General features: G+C 49.0%; 1 protein-coding gene and 1 long non-coding RNA gene across 21 annotated transcripts in view; one reads left to right on the top strand and one right to left on the bottom strand.

The window, feature by feature from the left end:
- The window catches only part of IKZF1 (IKAROS family zinc finger 1), a 96,369-nt gene that overhangs the window by 57,316 nt on the left and 17,101 nt on the right, over positions 1-21,952 (bottom strand). For all 18 annotated transcript variants that reach the window (XM_040644507.1, XM_040644506.1, XM_040644504.1 and 15 more), the window contains exon 3: positions 15,836-15,955. In XM_040644507.1, the coding sequence (XP_040500441.1) occupies positions 15,836-15,955 (120 nt within the window). The remainder of the gene's footprint in view (positions 1-15,835; positions 15,956-21,952) is intronic.
- Positions 162-15,829, top strand: LOC121105875. Of its 3 annotated transcripts, none has more exons than XR_005838657.1 (3): positions 162-10,782; positions 11,005-11,265; positions 11,597-15,829. It is a non-coding gene; the product is annotated as an uncharacterized LOC121105875 (long non-coding RNA). The 3 variants fall into 3 exon arrangements; XR_005838659.1 differs by having other exon boundaries at positions 11,005-11,784; positions 13,251-15,829; XR_005838658.1 differs by having other exon boundaries at positions 11,005-11,784; positions 12,008-15,829.

The raw sequence follows: 21,952 nt of genomic DNA, 5'->3' as shown, positions 1-21,952 counted from the left end.
TCATTTAAACCAGCCGATGTTCAAAACCAGGCAGAACGGTCTGTGAGACAAGAAGACAGTATATATATATAGCATATATATATATATATATATATATATATATATACACACACACACACACACACACACACACACACACATATATATATACATATATATACTTTTTTTTTTTTTACTACTTTTTCTCTCTTTCTGCTCAACTATGTTCTTTCTGGAATAGAAGGTAAGCTCCTTGAGCCCCTGAGTCTTCTCTGTCTTGGTCGCCCCTGTGCCTGGCAGGGTGCCTGGGACAAAGTGAGTACTTAGGAAGCATTTGTCTCATGAACTGACGCTTGAAGCCACTCAACCCCACCTCCAGCTTGCTCCCCGGCATTCTGGGATGCTGATGCCCCTTGACACCTGTGCTCGTCCTCGCCTGGAGCTCCCTGCGGGTATAGACGGTGTATTTAACTGCTTGAGGGAGCCGGTGCTCCTACGGCCTGATGCCCCACGACATTTAGCCTAGCAGCTCGGAATGAGTTCAGCGATCACACTTGGACAACACTATGGGGCTGACGAACATGTCAATAAGCTTTCAGATTTCTTTTCAATTGTCAAGACTGCGTAGGATGAATTAAATTTGTAGGACATACCTACGAACATCATGATAAGATGATAACTTGATATAGGACACAGTAATAACTTCTAATATCCTGGGATGCTGCTAATTGGGATTATGTGTCTCCTGAAGGGTCAGGAGAAGGCCAGAGGGGGTGACCTTCACAGGCTCTAGACTGCAAAGTAAATTCTAATTACACAACAAAACTGAAAATACTCATTTCCCTTATCTTTTCCCATCTCTATGTGACTTAAATGTTTAGATGACACATCTTGTTTTTTCTCTGTGCTGTGAAGCCCTGCTCCTTTCCCTGCTGCATTAACTGTGTTCACCTGATGGGCTCAAACGCCAGTTCTGACTTCAACTCCCTCCTGAGATGATTCTTGATTTCTACAGCCGGTCACATGAAAAGACACTGTAAAGAGCCTTTTCACCATGCAGTGAATTGACTTGTGTCTGTAGGTGGGATGTTCACTCTGTTTCTGCTTTCCCCCACGGTGTGTTCTGTGGTGGAGAAGCGACAGAAGGAGAAAGGGGACTGGCGTGTGAGGACCATGCAGTCTAGCTGAGCACAGGGCGCAGGTGTGAAATAACTGGGGGCGCCCCCCCTCCCTCCCCGGGGCAGCTTACACCCCAATGCTGGGCGTGGCACCATGGGCTTCTCTATGCTTTTTGCTCTTCCTTCACCAGAACAGTGCAAGAATTCTAGGTGTGCTCATAGAAACTTAGGTAAATAGTTGGGAAGTTAATAAAGTACGTTTCCTAGAGGGCAAACAATGTAAAGGGAAGGGGGACGACGGGCCCTTCTGGGTTGGCTGTGGGCAAAGAGAGGGAGCTTCTCAATGTGGCCCCATGACTTCATCAGGAAGGGACAGAGATGGGAACACAGAGGTTGGCAAAGGGCGTGGCCTGTCCGTCCATCCATCCCTGACAGACGCATACAGTAAACACAGGGCAAATGTTCATCCTTTCTAACCCAGTCAGGCAGGTTGACAGACTTTTAAAGTACTACTTCATACCCTCTGAATTTGGGAGAAGTGTGGGATTCATCCAGTGTATTCTGCTCCACATCACGCTTGTAGTGAGGCTGAGAGCCGAGACTTAACCCAGACCTTCTGCTTCAAAACCTTCTACAACCAGCGCAATTCATCCTCCAGAGGAATTCTTGTAGGGCAAACATTTATGGCAGCCCCAAAAAATAATTTTCACGACTTTTCAGTTAAACCTTGTGTTGAACACAACCATAAGCTTGCCCAGGTTAATTCAACAATATTCAAAATTCTAGATTCCAAACAGACTTTTGATGATTTCTGAAAGAAAAAGGAAATCCAGCCTCAAATATCCAACAGTGTGGGCTTGGGGCTCTGTCTGCAGGAGCTGTCGGAGGGCCTGGGTGTCAAAGCAGTGTGGATGCTGGGGGACAAGTTCCATATCCCAGCCTGAAGCCCAGCGTCACAGTGCACGTCCCCTCAGCTAAGCGAGGTGTGCCCTTCACGCCTACAGACTGCAACCCGCCAAGCACGTGGTCTTTTTCTGGTTCAGTCCTTTTGGACGAAGCAGCAGGTCTGGTTGTCAGTAACTGATGCCAGGTAGTCTCTATCTAATTCATGTAATGAGCAGTGGAAAGCAAAAGCCAGTGACCTTGAGCCTCGTGGGGCTAGGATTCTAGGTGACCTACGGCACAGGTGCGCGGGACCCGAGGATAAGGGGCAGCCTTGCCTCTAGTCTCTTGCAATGGTTTATTCCTGGACAAAAGGGTTCCGTCACTGGTCCCTGGACCCAAGTACTAGAATTCTGATGAAACTGTATCAAGATCAGGGTTCAAGGAAAGGACAGGAAGGCAGAAGAGAAAGAAAAAGGCTCAAAAGACAGGAATAGCGCAATCAGAGCCACAGGGCTGACTCTGTGGGTGTGTGGATCAGGGTGTGCTCAGGAAACACAGAAGCCACACGAACACATGCCGTCTCCTGAAATGCAGGAAGGGCAGCAGTTAGCACAGGGCACTCTCGCACAGGAAGGCTAGGGTCTGTGCTGCACGTGGCTGGGTGGGGTTGAGCACCAGAGCTCCCTGTGCCCGGGCTCCCAGGACATGGGTGCCAAGGTGGGACACCGGGCTCGTCTTCTCTGGCTGCCCTAGGCAGGCAGGCTGCTGCTTCCCTTCCCCCTCATTAAAAAACAAAAAACAAAAAACACACACACACCAAAAAAACCTCTCTCCTTTACCACCTCTGCTCCATTGCTTCATCGGGTTGCGGCAGACTGTCTTACAAAGTTATCGAGAAGCTTCATTCAACACAATTTTTGCAAACAATTTCACAGATGTGATGGCGGCCGTCTTTGAAACTTGCTTCACTTAGCGCCTGTCCTCAATGGCATGCTCCTGGAATGTGCTTCAAGTCTATAAAGCAACCGCCTTGTTTCAAAAAACTCAAGAGGATTTACCAGCCCCCCAAATTACCATAAAGAGTGCATGAGAAGAGAATGAATGGATGAAAACCAAAACTAAAAGTACTGCATTTCTGTACTGAACTCAGCCACTGCTTCGGAAAACTACATTGTTTTTACACGTTTACATTTTGCTTTCTTATTAATCTTTACTATTAAGAATTGCCCTCTCATTATTTTGCACTTAATCAAATGCCTACAAGATGTATAGTTAAAATAGAGCTACGTAAAATAAATCCAACTGATGTAAAAATTGGACAAGTCAAATGTGGCCAAAACCGGAAGAAACAAAAAAAAGCAAATTTTCACCTTCATTGGTGAGGACGACTGAGAAAATGTTTTGTAGAGAGAACTGATTTAAACACTACTTTGGAGAGGTGATAGCTGACCAGCTTTTGGCTAAATTTCAGCAAGGGTCGACCTGGAAAGGTTTTCTATAACAGGGGACACAGTTTCTCTCCAGAACTCGGGATCTGTCCCATCCAGCAGGTGGCCCCTGGCCAAAGAAGCTTCTGAGCACCTGAAACACGGGCCACTCTGAATTGCGATATGCTGTACACATAACCTATACTTGGTTTCAAGGACCACAAGTAAAAAAGAGCACAGTACTCATTAATGACTACTTATATCGAGTGCTTGTTCAAATAATAATATTTAGGGTATGCCCCGTCAAATAAAGTCTATTAAAATTAATCTCTCCTGTGCCATTTCTCTTTTTGAATGTGTCTACTGGAAAACTGAGAATTATGGATGTAGGTCTCAGGCTATTTTCATCGGACAGTGCTGACCTAGGACATCTGATTCCCGCATTTCTTTTTTCTTTTCTTTTTTTAAGATTTTATTTATTTATTTGTCAGAGAGAGAGAGAGAGAGCATAAGCACGGGGAGAAACGGAGGGAGAGGGAGAAGCAGACTCCCCGCTGAGCAGGGAGCCTGATGCAGGACTTGATCCCAACACCCTGGGATCATGACCTGAGCCAAAGGCAGACGCTTAACCAACTGAGCCCTCCAGGTGCCCCTGATTTCCTGCATTTCACAAATATGTTCCAGGAATGCTGGTTATTATTCATCTATGAAATCTCTGTCCCCTGACAAGGACTGAAGGCAGCCACACATCAGAAGGCATAGAGCCCCACTGCCTGCCTGCCCAGGACCCTTCTGGAAAGACCCATGTGTAACATCTAGAGAGTGTGCCTTAGTGTGCTGTGTGCATGCACAGGGCAGCCTGACCTTAAGGATACATTTTTAGGACACACTCCATCAGCAATAAAAAACAACTACTGGGGGGCGCCTGGCTGGCTCAGTCAGTAGAGCACGTGACTCTTGATCTCAGGGTCGTGAGTTCGAGCCTCACACTGGGCAGGGAGCCTACTTAAAAATCTTGTAAACACACACACACACACACACACACACACACAGGGACACACACAAACCGCCAACAGAATTTTTAACACTTACAGCTCCAAAGTCAACAATAAAGTTCACTCTATTAGTAATAATAGTACTGCTTTGAAACTGTGAGTAAATGCAGTGTTTATAATGACAAAATAACTCTGTTATCTTCTCAGGAATAAAACCACTTCACTCAAAACCACAGCCTTCTCTACCGAACACGAATTTCACCGAAGACAGATTCAACTGTAGGTAATACCAGGATGAACGAGGTGGTGGCCACTCCTGGTAATAGTTAATGGTCTCTCTTGTCCTGACGGCGGGAACAGAGGGGGTCAGAGAGATCCGGGGGCCCCGGTGATGGGGTCCTATACTTCTTGCTACCACTGCCTTCCACGGAGCAGCATGGATACTGTGACAGCAGGAAAATTCTGCTGGGTTCCAAGAAGGATAATAAAAATCATCACCTAGCTGCCCACGGGGCTGTCACAAGAGTTCTCCCATTTCAGCCCGGTTTCGTCTCTGCTGTGACGGCCCTGTGTTCTGCAAGAGAGAGTGGCTGCAAGAAGCCGGCTGGAGGCCTTCCATCGATCACCCCCGCCCGGCGGGGAAAGACACCGGATGTTCAGGGCTTCACCGGAATCCTGCCCGGGTGATTTCAGTGGAAATCGACAGCCTGCAGCCACATCCCCTGTGGGGGAAGTGCTCTCCTGGCAGGCAGCCTTGCAGAGACACACCCAAGACCTGTGGCTCAAAGGTCCCTGCAGCTCACTCACTCCCCAAGTAGGGCACACAGCGGCGTGTTGGTTAACGGGGTCACAGCAAGTGTCAGGGGCTTCGAGGCAGGAACATGGAAAGGGCCCCCGTGGCCCTTGGCCCGTCGGGGTCTCTTCTGATAGTGTCCCCAGCTGCCTGCACATGCCAGGCCCTTGCTGAGACACAGACCCGCTGAGGCCACCGCACACACAGGGGCAAGCGGCGGGGTCATCCCTAGATCTGTACACACAGCCCACGGTTGTATTTAATCCAAGAAGCTCAGTCCAGAAGCTTTCCAAAGACCAAGTCCAATCCTCAATTTCGAAGAATATCGGGAAGCTAATGCTTTCCCGGAGAAATCACCGTTACTGACTCACTTATGGAATGCACCCAAGGGTTGCTCTGCACGACCAGGTTCTTCAAGCCCAAATACCAGCCAGAGACATAAAGATAATATCTCACTGGTAAGACCCAGAATGCTTTTCTAGTCATACTCCCCCCAGTCACAAAACCAGCGTGCCACCCCCCACCCCACCCTGGCCCCATCAAGAAAACCAGAGAAGCATTCTATTTATTAAGGCAGCCAGTCCAGCCTGGCATGACATTTCCAGCTTGTGACCTCAACGGCAGAGTCAGGTGGAATCAACCCTCTTGTTGGACACCCTGCATTTCCCCTTACGGCCCCCGCCTCCCTAATCTGCTCTACAAACCCCCACTCCTGCCCGCACAGCCATCCACCAAAGTGTTCCCTGCCACTGTGAACACTGTGAAAACAGTATGGCAGCCTGAGGTATGCAGGGAAACCAGCTCCGCCCTCCAATGAAAGCTCTAATTTGTAGCATTTGCCAGTTTCTGTGGTGTCAGTCCTTCCAGCCCCGGGTGGCCTCCAGCTCCCACCAGCTGGTCCCGAGCGAGCCTGGCAGTGTCTCTGAGCCTGTACCTGTTGGCACATTCCCGCTGGTTCCAGCACACCATGGACGGGAACTTACTTTCTGAGCTCCCTACAGGTTTCTGACACTCCCCACCCCCAAATCCCAACAGGCAAGGGGTTTGAGCAGATCTGCGGTATTGTGCGAACCGTAGTTCCTGCTAAGACTTTGAACAACACCGGGCTTATCTGGCTGGTACAGTAGCCCGGCCCCAACCACTGTCGAGCTGTGGAAGCAGCTTCCTGGGGCCGCCAGGCTCACTGCAAAAGCCTTTTCATCTCATTGAACGGGGTCTGTGGAAACTTTGCAGGGCCATGATTTGGGCTCTGCTCTGTGCGTAAAGCTTGCTACTTTTGCATAAAAGGAGGGGAAGCTTTTTTTTTTCTTTCTGGGTTATATTTACACTTCCCAAATCAGAAAATGTCCTAACCAGATAGGACAGGTGGCAACTGGCAACCACAGCTCAAAACCTTTTTTTTTTTTCCATTTCTTTTCTGAAACCCCATGTAGAAGGAAAGTTAACGAAATGTCGGTTGGCTGTTTTATACCCAGAGCTAACTATGCTTTCAGCACAGATGGAACAGAGCAGAATGTGAAATTGGGACCGACAACCTAGCACAGAATATGCTGTTTAACTATTTACTCTGGTAGAAAAGAACCGATCTTTGTTTCCTTCAGTAATCCCTTAGGTATGACTTGAGCATGGTATTTAAGTTGCCAGAATAGAATGAATTTAAGTTGTCAGAAAAAACACAAACACTGATGTCTGCTTGTACAAATTAAGAACTTTTCAAAGTGAACGTGCAGTTTTGGAGACAGGAACATGGTGGGAAGTGCCAGGATCAGAGTTCTCAACCTGTGGCCCAGTTTTTCTGCAGGTATTCCTTTTCTAAAAGAAATCCACGGTCAGGTTCCAGAACACCGCTGACTCTATGAATCGGCCCAAAGCTGACCGTGTGGGGGTGAGGTGCTTGGGCTCGATGGTAGGGCGTCAATCCAGGGGCTCACCTAGGAAACGTGGGGACGTTTGGGGAGAGGCGCGACATGCATGGCTAATATCCTCCAGTGGGAGGGACATGTCAACCAAGGAAGGCTTCTCTGCCCCAAATACCAACTGTGCCCACTGAAAAACAGTGACCTAAAATAATCCACACAATGAACCTTAAATTCAGACCCAGCCTTCGATTCCTTCCCCTTCACTTCCTCTCTCTGGGGTCCTACCTGAGAGAGCAACGCTGCCCCCTTTCCATGCTCTCATTTGCTACGTGCCTTGCACGCCTACTCAGTGCACAGAAGGCCCAGGTGCTGCAGCTGCAGACTGAGCAAATCCCAGGGGAGTGCTTTCTCCCTGCGTGGTGGCAGGCCCTGCTGTGAACAATAGCAGGGTAAGGACCAGCGATGCCATTGGAGGGTGGGCTCAAGGGTGGCCCCCTGAGGGCAGTGAGGGAGAAGGCCGTGAGGACGTCTGGGGGACACACCACAGGCTTGGACATAACCAATGAGGAGCCCAAGCCCAGCTCCCAGATGGCCCTGTCTGCCTCCCCTGGGCCTCCACTCAGGCTGCTATCATGTAATCCTTCCTCTCCACCGGCTTCTTCCTGTCGGCCTTCAAATACATTTTCATATTCTCCTCTTACAAGTCAACCCGTAGGCGGGGCTACCTTCCTACCCTCCGCCCGCTCCCTGGTGCTCCCTGACATTTTCATGTGGGCCTCCCCCCTTGCTGCACTGCTTTTGGGAACCCACCGCTGATCTCCAAAAGGCCCCCTCTCCAGCACTGCTCACCCTTCTCACCCTCATTACCATCTCTTCTCATAGTGGCCTCTCTGCATTATTTCTTTCTAGAAATTCTACCTGAATCAAACGGCTTATTCTCTGCCTCTTTCCTTGCCTTCTCTCCTAGACAATGATACACATTTATTTCCCAAGGCCCTTGGTGCTCTGCTATCCCTCCCGCGGATCCTAGAGCTAGAACTGGCTGTCCCTGCCTCTCACCCATCCTGCCTTCCAGAAGACTCCTTGGCTACCGACTGCCAACAGATGTCAAGTTGACCCCAACTCCCCATGTGTTCCCACTCCATTCAGGGGGGATCACTGCAGAAGCTCACCAAGGTGGAGGCTGAGCCGTCTCAAGCATGTTCCCATATTGAGTAAGTGGACAAATGTGGTGGCCGCAGAGGAGAGACATCCCCGGCGCCCCGGCTCCACCCTCAGGCACAAATCACACCTCCCTGCCAACTGTCACCAGTGATCTTCCCAGCACACAGATCTGGCAGGGTCATTCCCCATGGACCCACCAAGAGTGCTCCCATCTGAGCACCACACCTCATGCCCAGAGCAGGCCGCTTTGTACCTCTCGTTGCCCACCCTCTTCCTTTTCACCCAGGCACCACAGTTCCTAAAGTCCAACATGGCTCCCCTTTGCCTCCTGCTCAAATGTCAGCCCTGGAAGTCCTCCCCAGCCCTCCTCTCCCCTCTGCCTGGCTCAGCAAGGAGCACCTCTTCATTTGCTACATCCCTGTCAGTAAGCTCTGCTGAGCACGACGGCAGGGCGTCGGAAGACCACTCCTGGTGCATTTGCCACTAAGCCATCAGCCTGGCACAAAGCAGGGCTCTATCTGTATGAATGTGTTCGAATGGACTTTCTTAAGAGTCAGAGAAGCTGAGGTTGGAACAAACACTAAGCCAACAGAAATGGTATCTGCACAAATCCCCAAGTGAGCTCAGCAGGGGAAGGCTTCCGTGGTGGCCCTGCTCTGGGTCTGACCTTGAGAACTTCCAGGGCATCGTGGTCACGAACGTCCAGGCACAAACAGGCAAGGGCACACTGGCCTTCGTGTGACAGAATGGAACAGAGCCATGCACTAGTCCGTCGTCCACACGCACACTTTCCTGATGGGTGGGCCTTCACTGGACCGGGGATGGGGGGGCATAATGACACCGTCCAGTCCTCACTGGCCTCTTCCTCGACCCCTGCTCTTTCCTGAGACTCAGAAAGTCTGCTACACTGGCCGTGTCCTGCTCTCTCTGTATGCCTCATTTCTGAGGGATGCTGGCTTTTCATGTGGTCACCGTATCAGGGCTTATCCGTGAAGTCACCTGCCAGCAGGTGTCACGGGCACATGTCCACCCGGGTCCCGCAGAACATCTCACAGCGAGTCCACTGGACGGAGGTACTGATTACGCTGCAGCAGTTCCTGAGGAGGACCGTCTCCCGTGGCCCCCCCTGCCTGGTGCTTCCATAGCACAGCAGCGGGCAGGTGACCCCGTCAGCACGTGGGGACAGAAATGCTGGGAAGCCACCTGCCAGGGCCAGCAAGCTAGAAATGAGCAGAGCCAGGGACAGAATCCCAGGCCCAGAGATGCTCCTCCAGGGAACAACTGTGATCTCCTGTCCAGTACCACCCAGGACACACACACACCACACATAACACACGCATGCACACCACACAGACACACACCACACAGACACACACCATATGCAAAAACACACAACAGACACACATACACACACACCATACAGACACACACCACATGCAAAAACACAAACCACACACAATACACACATACACACCGCCCAGACATACACTACATATACCATATACATACCACATGCATAAACACACACTGTGCATAGTGTACAGACACATTCATCACATACACTACACACACACACACAGACACACACACGGACACACACACAGCAGTTTCAGTTTTCTCCAAGGAATGTTGCTAAAAATGTGCGGTCCTTTCCCACCCATCTACACCAAAACCCGGTACAAGATGGTACTAACGTAGCACATGGTCGCTTGCTTTCCCCCCGGGGCACCCACGCTCCGTGCTGCTGTGCAGGGCCCATGACTCCCACAGGCTCTGCGCTGGCCAACGAAGTGGAGGTGATAAAAAAACATTTGCTTTTAAACGAGAAGCAATGCACCTGCTACGTAACAGCTTCTCTTTCCCCAACCTGCCACTCTCAGGAAAATCATTGTTTTAAGGCTATGTCTCATGTTTGGGGAGATACAGAAAAATGGGAGTCTTTCCAACTGGAATCATCATGGTTTGGAAATGTCCCGGGGACAACACCTCCCCTCTCCATGAGGCGTTCCAAGATAGGTGACCACAAGATGAGTAACGCAGAATTTTACAAATTTCTCCACCCTTGCACAACACTTCAGCTACCAAGAGGAGCAAGGAACTAACATAGCGAGGTGAACAGGATCTGAGGGATACTTGGCTTTTAGTTTTCCCTCCAAGGAAAATAGAAAACCCCAACCCCAAGCGAGCCAGCCAGCTGAAGTCCCACACACAGTTTTCTGCAAGGGCGCATCCCGGCCGAGCGTGCTTGAGCTCGCTGGAGCTAATGTTCAGATACTGCTAGATAATATTTCTCCAGAGCTAAAATGGGGTTTATCGGTTCAGAAGAGATGCATTTCACAGATAAAAACAACTTCCTCTAACTGCTGATTAGATAAGCAGGCTTAGCATCCGTCCTCAGAGCTGGCGGCCCAATCTCCAGTTAGACCAAAGCTTGCTTTCTCTTTCCATCGGGAAAAACTCTCTGCACCTCCTCCCCCTGCCCCAGGGCGGCCGAGAAGCGTTCCAGCCACGTGCCTGCCCCTCTGTGCCATCCTGGGATTCTGCCTAAACTTGAAAATGAAGGTGAGATTTGGCACCAGAATAACCGATTAATAATATGTTACTCTTCTTACAAATCTGTCCTCGAACTCACAACTCGGTGAAGGGAGTTCTACTTTGGTCGAATACATTTAAAAAAAGAAAATGAATGTTCTCATGTACTTCATCGTTTTCCTGGATTCCAGGGAAAGAAAAAAAAAAGTAGAAAAAAAATCTAGATTTTTTTTTTCTTTCCATTTCTGCCAGGGTGAGTGAAACCCTGGCCAAAAGATTCAAGAGAAAGGCCGCAAAGCACGTGCCAACTTGGCTTCCAGAAGGCCACACAGCCTTGCTCCAAACACCATGCTGTGACACACGACCTCTGAGAGCAAAGTCCTAAAACAAACCACAGATGAAACCGTGGTGATCCGCTCCCAGCTCTGGGGGTAGGTCGCACAGTGAGCAGAGGCAAGAGGAGCCCGTTCCAGAAAGAAGACATGTACGGTCTCACCCCACGTCCAAGCCCAGGTAACCAAAGACTAACTAGTGAGGACGCGGTGGCGAGTAAGTCAGTAGTAAATGCTGGGCGAGCTCATCCCAATTATCCACTCTGACATGCCCTGGTCAGCCCCAGGGCGGCCTCTAGTCTTTGGCCTCCTGCTGGGCCAAGCAGGCTCAGCTGTGCTTGAGGGAGCCGTGCCCCCATCGCTCCCCCTCACTGCTACGCCTCTGCTCACCGTCAGGATAGGACACCTGCCCTCGCAAGCAGCACAGAAGGAAGATGGGGGGCCACTGACTGAGGGAAGGAAATAACAAAGCTTTTCGTTTCTTTACATGCAATGCTCCTCTGTTCCCCCAGATGCCAAGCCTGTCGTCATTCCTGCAGGAGACCCCTTCCAAAGCCTCTGGCCCATGGAAGAATCCCCAAGCCATTCTCCATCTCCCTCGCCTGGCTGCTGGTGGAGCACGTCAGTGCGGGGTTGCCTGAAGAGGTCACTAAGTACGCGGTCTGCGTTCAGCAGTTTCATACACAACCACTTCAGAGAGGTGAGAGTTCTCTCATTTGTAAAGCTACCACTTCAGAAGCACAAGCTCCCATCCCATTAATAGACTGAATCCCTCCTCGCCCGGAAGTTCTCCTCTGAGTCTAACTTCAGTGCTTCAAGCTGTACGTCCAATCTGTTTCCTCTTACTTGGGCGCAGAATCAAATGGAGGCCCCCAAGGTTGCTCTGTTATCTGTTCCCCATCTCTCTCTCTCTTTTAATTCAGGAGACCTCATTTCCACATGGTCCTCCGGAGTCCCCTCAACATGGGGTGAAGGCCACCCTGGGAATGGCCGACTGTCCTATAAACACCACTGCCCATCACAGGGGGCTCATTTCTACCACTCCCCACCAGTGTGTTGGGGACTAGGGTTGAGATTCGATGTGTCGACACCTGGTCGTAAGGGCTCAGGGCTTTTTCAAAGCATCCCTTGTCTCCCTCTAAAGCAGACACACCAGGGGTCTGTTATTGCTGGAGATTTCCCACTGTCTGGCATGTGGCCCTTTGCTCTTCCTCTTGGGTCTGGCAATGGCCAGCACCCCCGAGTTCTCTAATCTGTTTTTTTTAAGATTTTATTTATTTGACAGAGAGGTAGGAGAGCACAAGTAGGCAGAGTGGCAGGCAGAGGAAGAGGGAAAAGTAGGCTCTCTGCTGAGCAAGGAGCCTGACACGGGGCTTGATACCAGGACCTGAGTCGAAGGCACACGCTTAACCAATTGAGCCCCTCAGGCACCCGCAACCTCTCCATTCTAATTCCGGTCTTGTGGCTTGCCTACCCCTGTGATCAATTTCTTTATTATTATTATTAATAAACTGCTCTTCCACATTAATAAATGTGCTCCAAACACTACCTGTTCTCTCCGTCCCTTCCCTCCAGCGATGCCCCAACAGACGCCCTCGCCCCTTATTTCGTATATCTTTAAAAGACCTGTTTTGCACAGATTGCTTCCTTTTTCTCCCCTTTACTGTCCTTTTCACTGCATGTCTTTGCTGCTCTGTCTTCAGCAAAGTGTGTTTCTCTGTTTTCACGTGACCTTGGAAGCCCTTCCGTGAGATGAGTTTCACTGCTGTTGCGAAAATGAGGAAACAGGCTCAGTGGTAAAATCTGGCCAGGGGCACCCGGCAGGGAGAGGGGCTCAGACGTGGCCCTTCTGAGTCCAAGATACATCTTCTCTGTGCTGCTGCCTCCCCCTGCACCACCCGCCCTCTCTACCCCTTTTCTGGGACCTGTGCTCAAAAAAGGCACTTGCCTGCCTTCCTGACTACTTCTGTGCAGGGAGGGGCTGCTTATGGTTTCCTGTTGTCTGTCCTCTGATGCTTCTCTGCTCTTCTGGCTTCTTCCTGCGGAGCTGAGGACTCCTAGCTTCAAATGTGCCTCCCGTCCTCCTGTGCGACGACTCCCCTGCCTTTTCCCACCATCTTCCACTGCTACGTGCATAACTAATTTGTTTAATGCTCCCTATGACAGGTCACTTCAATCAACAACCAACCACAGCACACTAAAGCTAGCTGGTTTCCTTCGAAAATCCCAAAGGATGGCTTCTAAAACTTAGTTCCCAGGAAACACAAGGGAGGTCCTTGATGGCTCTTTGGACGTGGTCTTCTGGGATTCTCTCTCTCACTACCTGCTCCTCAAACCCCTCGCCTCTTGCGTGCTTGACTGTCTTCCCTGCTTTTGCATTTCTGGGCTTCCTGGCAGAGATCCATCACCCCTGTGGCCCCCGGCCCCTCCAAGAGAACACTGGCTCTCTGAAATGATGTCTTACCACCCACCTCAAATGCCTTTCCCCTCCTGTCCCTAAGGCCACGGCAACAGCTCTTTACAAACCCAGTGAAGAGGTTTTTCAGGTGTTTTAAAATTTACAAGTCTGGAATTCATTTGTCACAAACTTCACCCTACAAGGAGAAGTGGAATTCAAATCCTGTTGCCCCCAGCGAGGGAGCACTGGGCAGGAGGCCGCAGGGAGTCACGGACCAGCCCCCGGCTCCATGCCACATCTGCCCTGGGCGCACTGGCACCTAGAGCTCAAGCCTCAGCCAGAAGACCCAGCCTGGGAAGCAGTTAGGAGCGCCCGCCAGGGACCTGGTGACCTTGTCCCAGCAGAAACTTCCAGCCCCTGGCAGCTGACAAGGGGGTGTATCTAGAATACTGTGAAGGCATCTGTAGGGAGTACGTATTGACCTCTACCAAGTGCACTGCATGCTGTCCTCTGCTCTCCAGGAATCAGGCGACTTTCAGTTCTCTAAAGGATACTCATCACGACCAGGGCTCACGGGCTGCAGGGCAGCTCCGGGGATTTCAGGGAGCACTCCCTGGTTTCCCCCACAATGACCCCAAAATCCTAATGCTGATGTCTGGGCTTTCCTGTCACTTGACTGCTTAGTGGCTACATACCCACGTGATTTCTTCTGAGCAGCCCCCCACCCCGCCACTGTGTCCCAGGTGGGTCATGAGCCCATGCCTGCTGCAGTCCAATGCAGGGAACAGTACCCACCTCACTGGGTGTTCAAGGACTGACGAAGGAGACAAAGCAGGGTCGCCCCAACATTAGCCATTCATGTGCCACCTTTGCAAACCTTTATCATATATGTGCACCCTCACTGGCTTAATATTTTTACTGAAATCTGACTTTTTGCTTTATGTAAACGTGTCTTGAAAGGAAATGTTATAGTATCACGGTATACGATATAGCAGTATCACTTGCGACAAACACACGACAATCTTAAAAATAAATGCATTGATGACAAGGAATTATGCTCTCCTGTGTCCCAACTCTGGGAACCCCTGAAATGATGTGTGTAGGGCAGAGCGGAAAATCCAGAAATGCTTCTCTTCCCACCCACTCTCCTACATCCAGTAGCCATGCTCTAATAGGGGAAAATAAGTCATAAATATACTTTTTTTCTTGGTTCATCTACATCCAATGGCTTTAGCCACTATCCTTGTCTATTGGTACAATTCACTGCATAGCTATTTTTTTAAGAACCCTTATACCCAAAGTCTCACTGGTTTCTAAGACCCAGGAAAACACACAAAATGCATTTCTTAGTTAGTACATCAGGATGTCCTATAGAGAGATAGCTGTGATGGTTTTTAGAACCCTGAGAACTCACCCACGTCACTCTCCTTGGTTGTGGGGGCTCACGCAGCTGCCCCACATGGGATCTATCCCACCTCATGTCTACCTATGCTCCCTTCATGATATTCTTTTGTGCACACAGGTGGCTCTCAATATCAGGGTTTTTTTTTTTACTTTAAAAAAAGAAAGAGAAAATAGGTATTCTAAGGAATTGCTGACTCATTAACTCATGAGAACATGGTATAAAGGTGTGAAAACTAGTCTTTGAGTTAGAAATCGAGTCTCACATTGACTCTTATGTGACCTTGGTTATTTCGCCGAACTTCTTGGGGACTCCATAATAAAGAGCGTAGACCAGGTTTTGCAAACATGACCTGTGCCGTGTACATTAACTCTGGGAGGGACTGCAGAAACTTACATACCTACCTTTTTATGGAAAAGGTGTGCGAGAAAAGGCATTTTTGACATTTAACCATTTCTATCTCTTGAATTTCGTATTTGGAGTTATATTTGGCATTTAAGAAGCACAGCTGAGTGGGACAACATAAAATGGACAGACCTGGCTTCTTCTAAAACAAAGTTCTAAAACTAACTGGCCCTATTACCATAACACATAAAATGTATAATTTTCACTACCTATAATCCATAAAATCAGATGTTCCTGCAGCACCCAGAGGACAGGAGACGGGCTAGGGACATGCACCCACAGTGGGGAGCTCTTCCCCTCTGCCATGTGGCCCCCATGTGGGGGTGTCACAGCCTCGGTGACTTGTGTCTACCCTCCTGCGCACACCAGAACCCCATCCTGCAGATCTTTACCCAGTATCTTCTTAACATGGCAGTTGAGGGGAAACAGCAGGTACAATGATCCCACCGCCCAACCACTGACTTTGGAAGGATATGAAGGGACCAGGTGTTATGGGAGCAGAGCGTGCGACAGCCCGCCAACGGGACACCTGGACGGCCGACTCACCCACTCCTCTCTCAGTCTTGGAGCTCTGCTGTCCGCCAGACGTGGTGGAAAGGTCTTCGGGGACCGGCATGGGCTCGTCCCCGTCATCTGGAGTGTCGCTCACAGGAGGGCTTTCCTTCCCTGAGGAGACAAGGAGCAACTTGAGTTTCTGTGGCTGTGGTGGCCACCAAGGATGATGATCAGTACAGCCTGGCCACCAGGGAGGCTGCACACATACATGTATATTTATGTGTTCTGGATAATACGCGGTGATTTATTTTATCAAAATGAATGGTGGTCGTCAGACATTCTCATGGTCACTTTTCCACACCAGTGACCAAACCCCCACAACTTTATGACATCTCTGTAATACCCCCCCCTTCCATGGCTACACCAGGATTCATTTAAATCCTTTCTCTATTTTTGATTTTACAGTATTTCCAATCTCTTTCCCTATTAAACAACACCGTGGCAAACACCCTAGTACCGAGCCTTTGCACGTGTTCTTAGTACGTGTTCCTGAAGTGTCGTGAGTGGGTCAAAAGGCATCTACATTTTTTAAAAAGATTTTATTTATTTATTTGTCAGAGAGAGAGCAAGCACAAGCAGGGGGAGCGGCAGGTAGAAGGAGAAGCAGGCTCCCTGCTGAACAAAGAGCCTGAGATGGGACTTGATCCCAGAACCCTGGGATCATGAGCTGAGCCAAAGGCAGACCTTAACCAACTGAGCCACCCAGGAGTCCCAGGCACCTACGTTTATAAGGCTCGCCACGCATTATCCCACATTCTTTCCTGCAAGGTGGCTCCAATTTACTCTCCTGCAAATGGGCTTTGTTCCACCTTCAGATTAATTTGTTTTTAAGGTCACCTGCCTGGTCGTCTTGCTCAGAGCTATACATTCTGGGTCTGCTCACTGCCTTTTAAAGAACCAAGGAATATTCTGCCAGCAGCCTAGTTGATCCAACCTGGCAGAGAAAGCAAGCTTGCAAAGAGCAGGAACAGGGAACCCGAGGCTTCCTGGGGCCATGATTCCCTCTGTGGAATTCTTTTTTTTTTTTTTTTAAGATTTTATCTATTTATTTGACATAGAGACAGCCAGCGAGAGGGAACACAAGCAGGGGGAGTGGGAGAGGAAGAAGCAGACTCCTAGCCGAGGAGCCTGATGTGGGACTTGATCCCAGAATGCCGGGATCACGCCCTGAGCCAAAGGCAGACGCTTAAGGACTGCGCCACCGAGGCGGCCCGCCCCCCCGTGGAATTCTTATCTTTGGAACACAAAAATAGAATCCACACAACTACAAAGTGTCTTATCCTTCACAAGGGGAGATTTAACAAATGAAACAGGGTTTTCCAGGATGGCTGTATCTATTGTGACTGCGTCAGAATTACGTGTAACCAGAGGCTCCAGCCATGGGGAACCCACCCTTCCCGCCCCCCCCACCCCCGCTCCCAGAAATCCAGCACTGGAAAGCCATGACTGGCCGAAAACACGCTTTTTTCCTTTGAAACTGAAAACACCTGTATCTCCCAACCTAGACATCACTTAAAATTAGGTTAGGAGACACAAACCACATGCAAGAAACAGATGGTAAGTCCCGAAGCGGATGCAAAATAACCCATCAGAGCCACTCTAGGAGACCGGTGGAGATGCCGGCCCTAAAGGAGGTTAACAGAGAAGTGGAAGGCAGGGTCCGCACTTGCTGGCTGGGCTGTCAACCTGGCTTCCCGGGCGGAGGACATCCCCACACAGACAAGCCCAGACTTTTGCAAGGACGGTGTTGAAGGACCTAGAAAACACGGCCAGGAAGATAGAAGTGTGCTCGCCTGTTTGAATAACCATCTGGAAGAGCAACACCAACACATCAGGGGATTGGCAAGATGAGCGCAAGCATCCCCGGCAGAGGACTCGACCTCGCGGCATAGCTGAGCGGGCACCGTGCAGGTAGCACCAAGGAGATGTTTTGGGGAAAGTGGTGCATTCTCCAGGAAGGAGACATCCCAGTGCATACCCCAGCTTAGCTGCGATCACCGCAACTGGTGGGTTTTCAGAAAGAGCGTTATTGGGTATATTTGGACAGCCAATGCAAGACGTCTTGTTAAAGGTGGGGCGGGATTAGAAGAATTTTCCAAGAAAAAACAAAAACCCAGAGAGGAACTGAATGAAAGGGCTCGTGTGACAGGAAAGCCTCATCCATGTGCATTAGGTCAGTGTTATTTCCGGGGCTCTAAATAGTAATGGGTAACAGTGGCTAAAATCCTCCATGTTCTCATACACTGATTCCACAAATGTGGAAAAGTTAAACGGGAGAATGTAAGAGGTATATGGGCCAGCTGATAACTGGGTTGTCCTTACCACTGCCCACGGCAATGGTTTTCAAACTTAGTGGACTTCAGGGAGGTGGTCAGAGGAACCTTCTTTTTTTGGGGAGTGGGGAGACCAACCTTACACAGAACTTCAATACATAAAACCAGGCTTTTGTGTCAAGTGGGGATGTTGCAAGGCGGGGGGGGGGGAGACTGGAGACCCAGGCCACCCACCTTTCTCAAGGACCTCCTGAGGAACCCCGCTCCTCCAGGACACACAGTGGAGACCCCTGGATGAGCCAAGTGACCCAAAGACTAAAGGTGCATAGAGCGCAGTGATGTGCACATGTGTCTTTGTGATCAACCAGCTGTCACGATTATGAGGTGGGCGTGGGAGGCTGAGGGACTAAGCTTTATGAGCATATTTTATCTTCCCTGTGACACTTCCCTTTGGAATACTCCATGATGCTCTTGGGTAAAGAACCAGGATTTATCCAATGAAGGAACATGGTCTCTGCTCGACTGAGCTAAATCATGCCCAAGTAACTCTTGATTATTCTTTTGGTGATTTAACTGCCCTGTGTGTTAGGGAATAAGACCAACCACACGTTGTTGAGGATGCTGATGTCACAGATGTGCCTGCTAAGGGTTCTGTGGGTCTGGTTGGACACCAGCTCTCCAGTGCCCATCAGTTTGCGCCTCAGTCCTCCCACTGCTTCCTGCATGACGAAGAAAGAGGAACGAAGAAAGCTGTAGAGATGATGATTCCAAGATGCATGGGTCAGACTGATCAATGAGAGCTCCCTATGTGGGAGAAACACACGGGAAGAAGGGAGAGTAAACAGTCGTCCCTGACGTATACAGTGGTGTCCAGTAAGGTCAGATCTGGGGGAGAGCAGAGTGAGATAGAGTCACCTTCCCTCCAAGGGCTCTGCTGTCACACAGCCTCGGCTCACCTTCACTTGGTGAGAAATTTTAAGAGGTGGCTTGATTTGCCTAAAAGCCCCCAAAGTTTAGGTGGCTCTGAGACATGACTCACTCCCATGAGCCCTTGTGCCCTGTGTCCCCTGGATTCTCTCAGTGTGGAGAGATTTCTACTATGAATATGTACCACTTTGTGAAAACCTTCTTGTCAAGCGAAGATTGTGTGTTGATTTTAAACAAATTCGCCCTGTGAACCTTTGAAAATGCAAAACCATGGAAAGATCATAAAAGATACAAAAGTAAGATTATTAGATCAAGTCAACACATTCCTAACATTAACACACGGTTGACCTGGGATATGCTTCAGACAGAAACATGGAGGATGGTTTCCTCAACAGACAAATGAGGCTAAAAACGGTGATTTTGGTCTAACTCACAGGGCTTCTGTGAAGATAAAATAATAATGTGTGTGAATGCTTACATGCTGAAGAAACTTATGGGGCCAATTTCTAAACGGCAGCAAACCACAAAAGCATGAGATCTGCATAGCACCAAGTGCCTGCATTTCCCCCAAGTTCATGTACAAAGACAGACAACACGTGAAGCTGTAGACAGCAAGAGATCAAGTACTTCTCATGGAATAATTCAGTAAGCGCAATGTAATTTCACTTAGAAAAATGAAAGAAACTTCTTAGCAATTTATCTTTAATCTTACTACTTGCCTTTGCTTCAAATAAAGCATTACCTGTGAGAAGTGTTTGGGGCAAATTAGATGAGAAAATTGTATAATGAGCTTATCAAAAGCAAGCAAGTTAATTTCTCAAGTAGATTATAACTCATCCAACAAAGTTCTGTGATTCCCCATCTCCCAAGTGCATGAGTGTTTTTTATATGCTATTACCCAGGGGAACATAATTCCTCAGGGTAAAGAAAAAGTCAGAGTACAGACTCTCAACTCTAGAAGAGTGGAAAAGCTTGCACCCCAGCGCCATGTCTGGCTCCCTGTGAGACTTCAGGTCCGTTCCTGAAATTTCCCGCACCTCAGCTCCCTGCAAATTGAAAATGGTCCCTGAATGTTCTTCACTGGGTGCTTGTAAAGTTGAAAAGAGACAACACTTAGGTCAGCGTTTGGTAAATGCAAGCATTCAATCATTATGATTTCCTAGGGTGAACATTGCCATTCCTATTTCAGTAGAGATGAGCCTCATTTACCTAACTGACTGTGTTTCTCTACAGAGCGTACTTCTTGTTTCTATGTTCCAACACACATTACAAATACCATTGAGAACACATCCAATACTGCTTTTGGGTCACAGGAGCCAGGCGATCCTTAAATACCAACTGCCTCGTATCCCTCCTTGTGCAGATGACACTACAGCAGTCCGTCCAGGAGGCGGGAAACCTGTCTCAGACCCCATAGGTGGGGACAACAATGGGAGACAGATACCGGCCTCACAATCCCCCATAGGCTGTCTCTTCCCTTAGAAACCAAAACAAAAAATAATGCACAGGCATAAAAATATTTTGGAAAGACTGACAAAGAAGACAGACACATACACACACAAATACACACACACACACACACACACACACAACTTTACCCAAAGAATGAATGAGATATGCCCTAAAGGAAAAAACCCAGAAAGAAAGAATGAGGTGATTTGAAAAAAAAAAAAAGTCAGGTATTAAGTATTTCTTTCTTTTTCAAGTGAATATTTCACAGATACTGATGGAACTGTTGATGCCGGAGCATTTTTGAACCCAGGAAAGTGGCAACTTCCTGGTTCAACTTAGAAAGTTTATTGTTTTCTTTCCTGTGGGCAGAACATGACAGTGAAGAATTTTCTGGGGAAAGAGGGGGATTGAGTAACATATTCCTCCACAGATCAAGAATGTCAACTCCTGTTTGACCAAATGCATGTCCTTATTGGTTTTTTTTTTAAGATTTTATTTATTTATTTATTTATTTGAGAGAGAGAGCACGCGCAGGAGCGGAGGGGGGGAGGCAGAGGGAGAGGGAGAAGCAGAATTCGATCTCAGCACCCTGGGATCATGACCTGAGCCCAAGGCAGATGCTTAACCCACTGAGCCCCCCAGGCGCTCCTGTACATCTTTATTCTATAACTGTCACTACCCTCAATTTCAGAAATGGAAATGACAAAGTGATGTGATTACATTTCAGTTGGAGAAGTAGCAGGAAGTAGAAGAATCCTTCAAATCTTTAGGAAAAATGGCAGGACCCTTTAGATGCTGTGCTGGCTGTTTAGAACGCTTCAAGTTACATGGACCAAGAGCGCTATTAGTGTTTTGGAAGTAGCATTTCTTTTGCTAAGTGCACACAAAGTAAATTTCAGACCAAGTCTTGAATCTTCTCGACCACAGAAGGGTTTCCTTTTTCAGGCAGTCTTGGGCCACGGGCCTCCCTTCATTCTTCCTCCCCCCAACCCCCACTTTCAAAAGCCAGTTTCTAGGAAAATGAAGTGTTTAGCATAATGTTAAAGGCAAGAAAACTATGAGGAGAAAAGGAGGCTTTTGTTAGGGCGGTTAACAAGATAGGAGGTGGGAATACAGACTCCCTCATAGGAAACACTCTGAAGATGCTGGCCTGGGGTGGGGGCTTTCAGCTCTGGCTCTGGGACACTGGGACACAAGAGGACAGATGGACAGATACTTCTCCCAAGGGTCACCTCAGAAGCTCCCCAAGAGACAGTGGGAACAATGAAAGGGTTTCTGGGCCTTTAGAAATTGTTAACATCCTGTGTTTTTGACATGCTAATCCCCTCTGACCAAGGCCTGAAACCCAGGGTGGGACACCAACCCAGGGAGGGGCACATACCTCTTCCTCCCTCCTCCCCCCTGCAGGCCTGTCCCCCAAAGCCACCAGACACCCCCCCCACCGCCCCCCCACGCC

The sequence above is a fragment of the Ursus maritimus genome, unplaced genomic scaffold (genome assembly GCF_017311325.1).
Source record: "Ursus maritimus isolate PB19 unplaced genomic scaffold, ASM1731132v1 scaffold_3, whole genome shotgun sequence".
NCBI classification, from domain to species: domain Eukaryota; kingdom Metazoa; phylum Chordata; class Mammalia; order Carnivora; family Ursidae; genus Ursus; species Ursus maritimus.
This window is presented reverse-complemented; position numbering and strand designations above follow the sequence as displayed.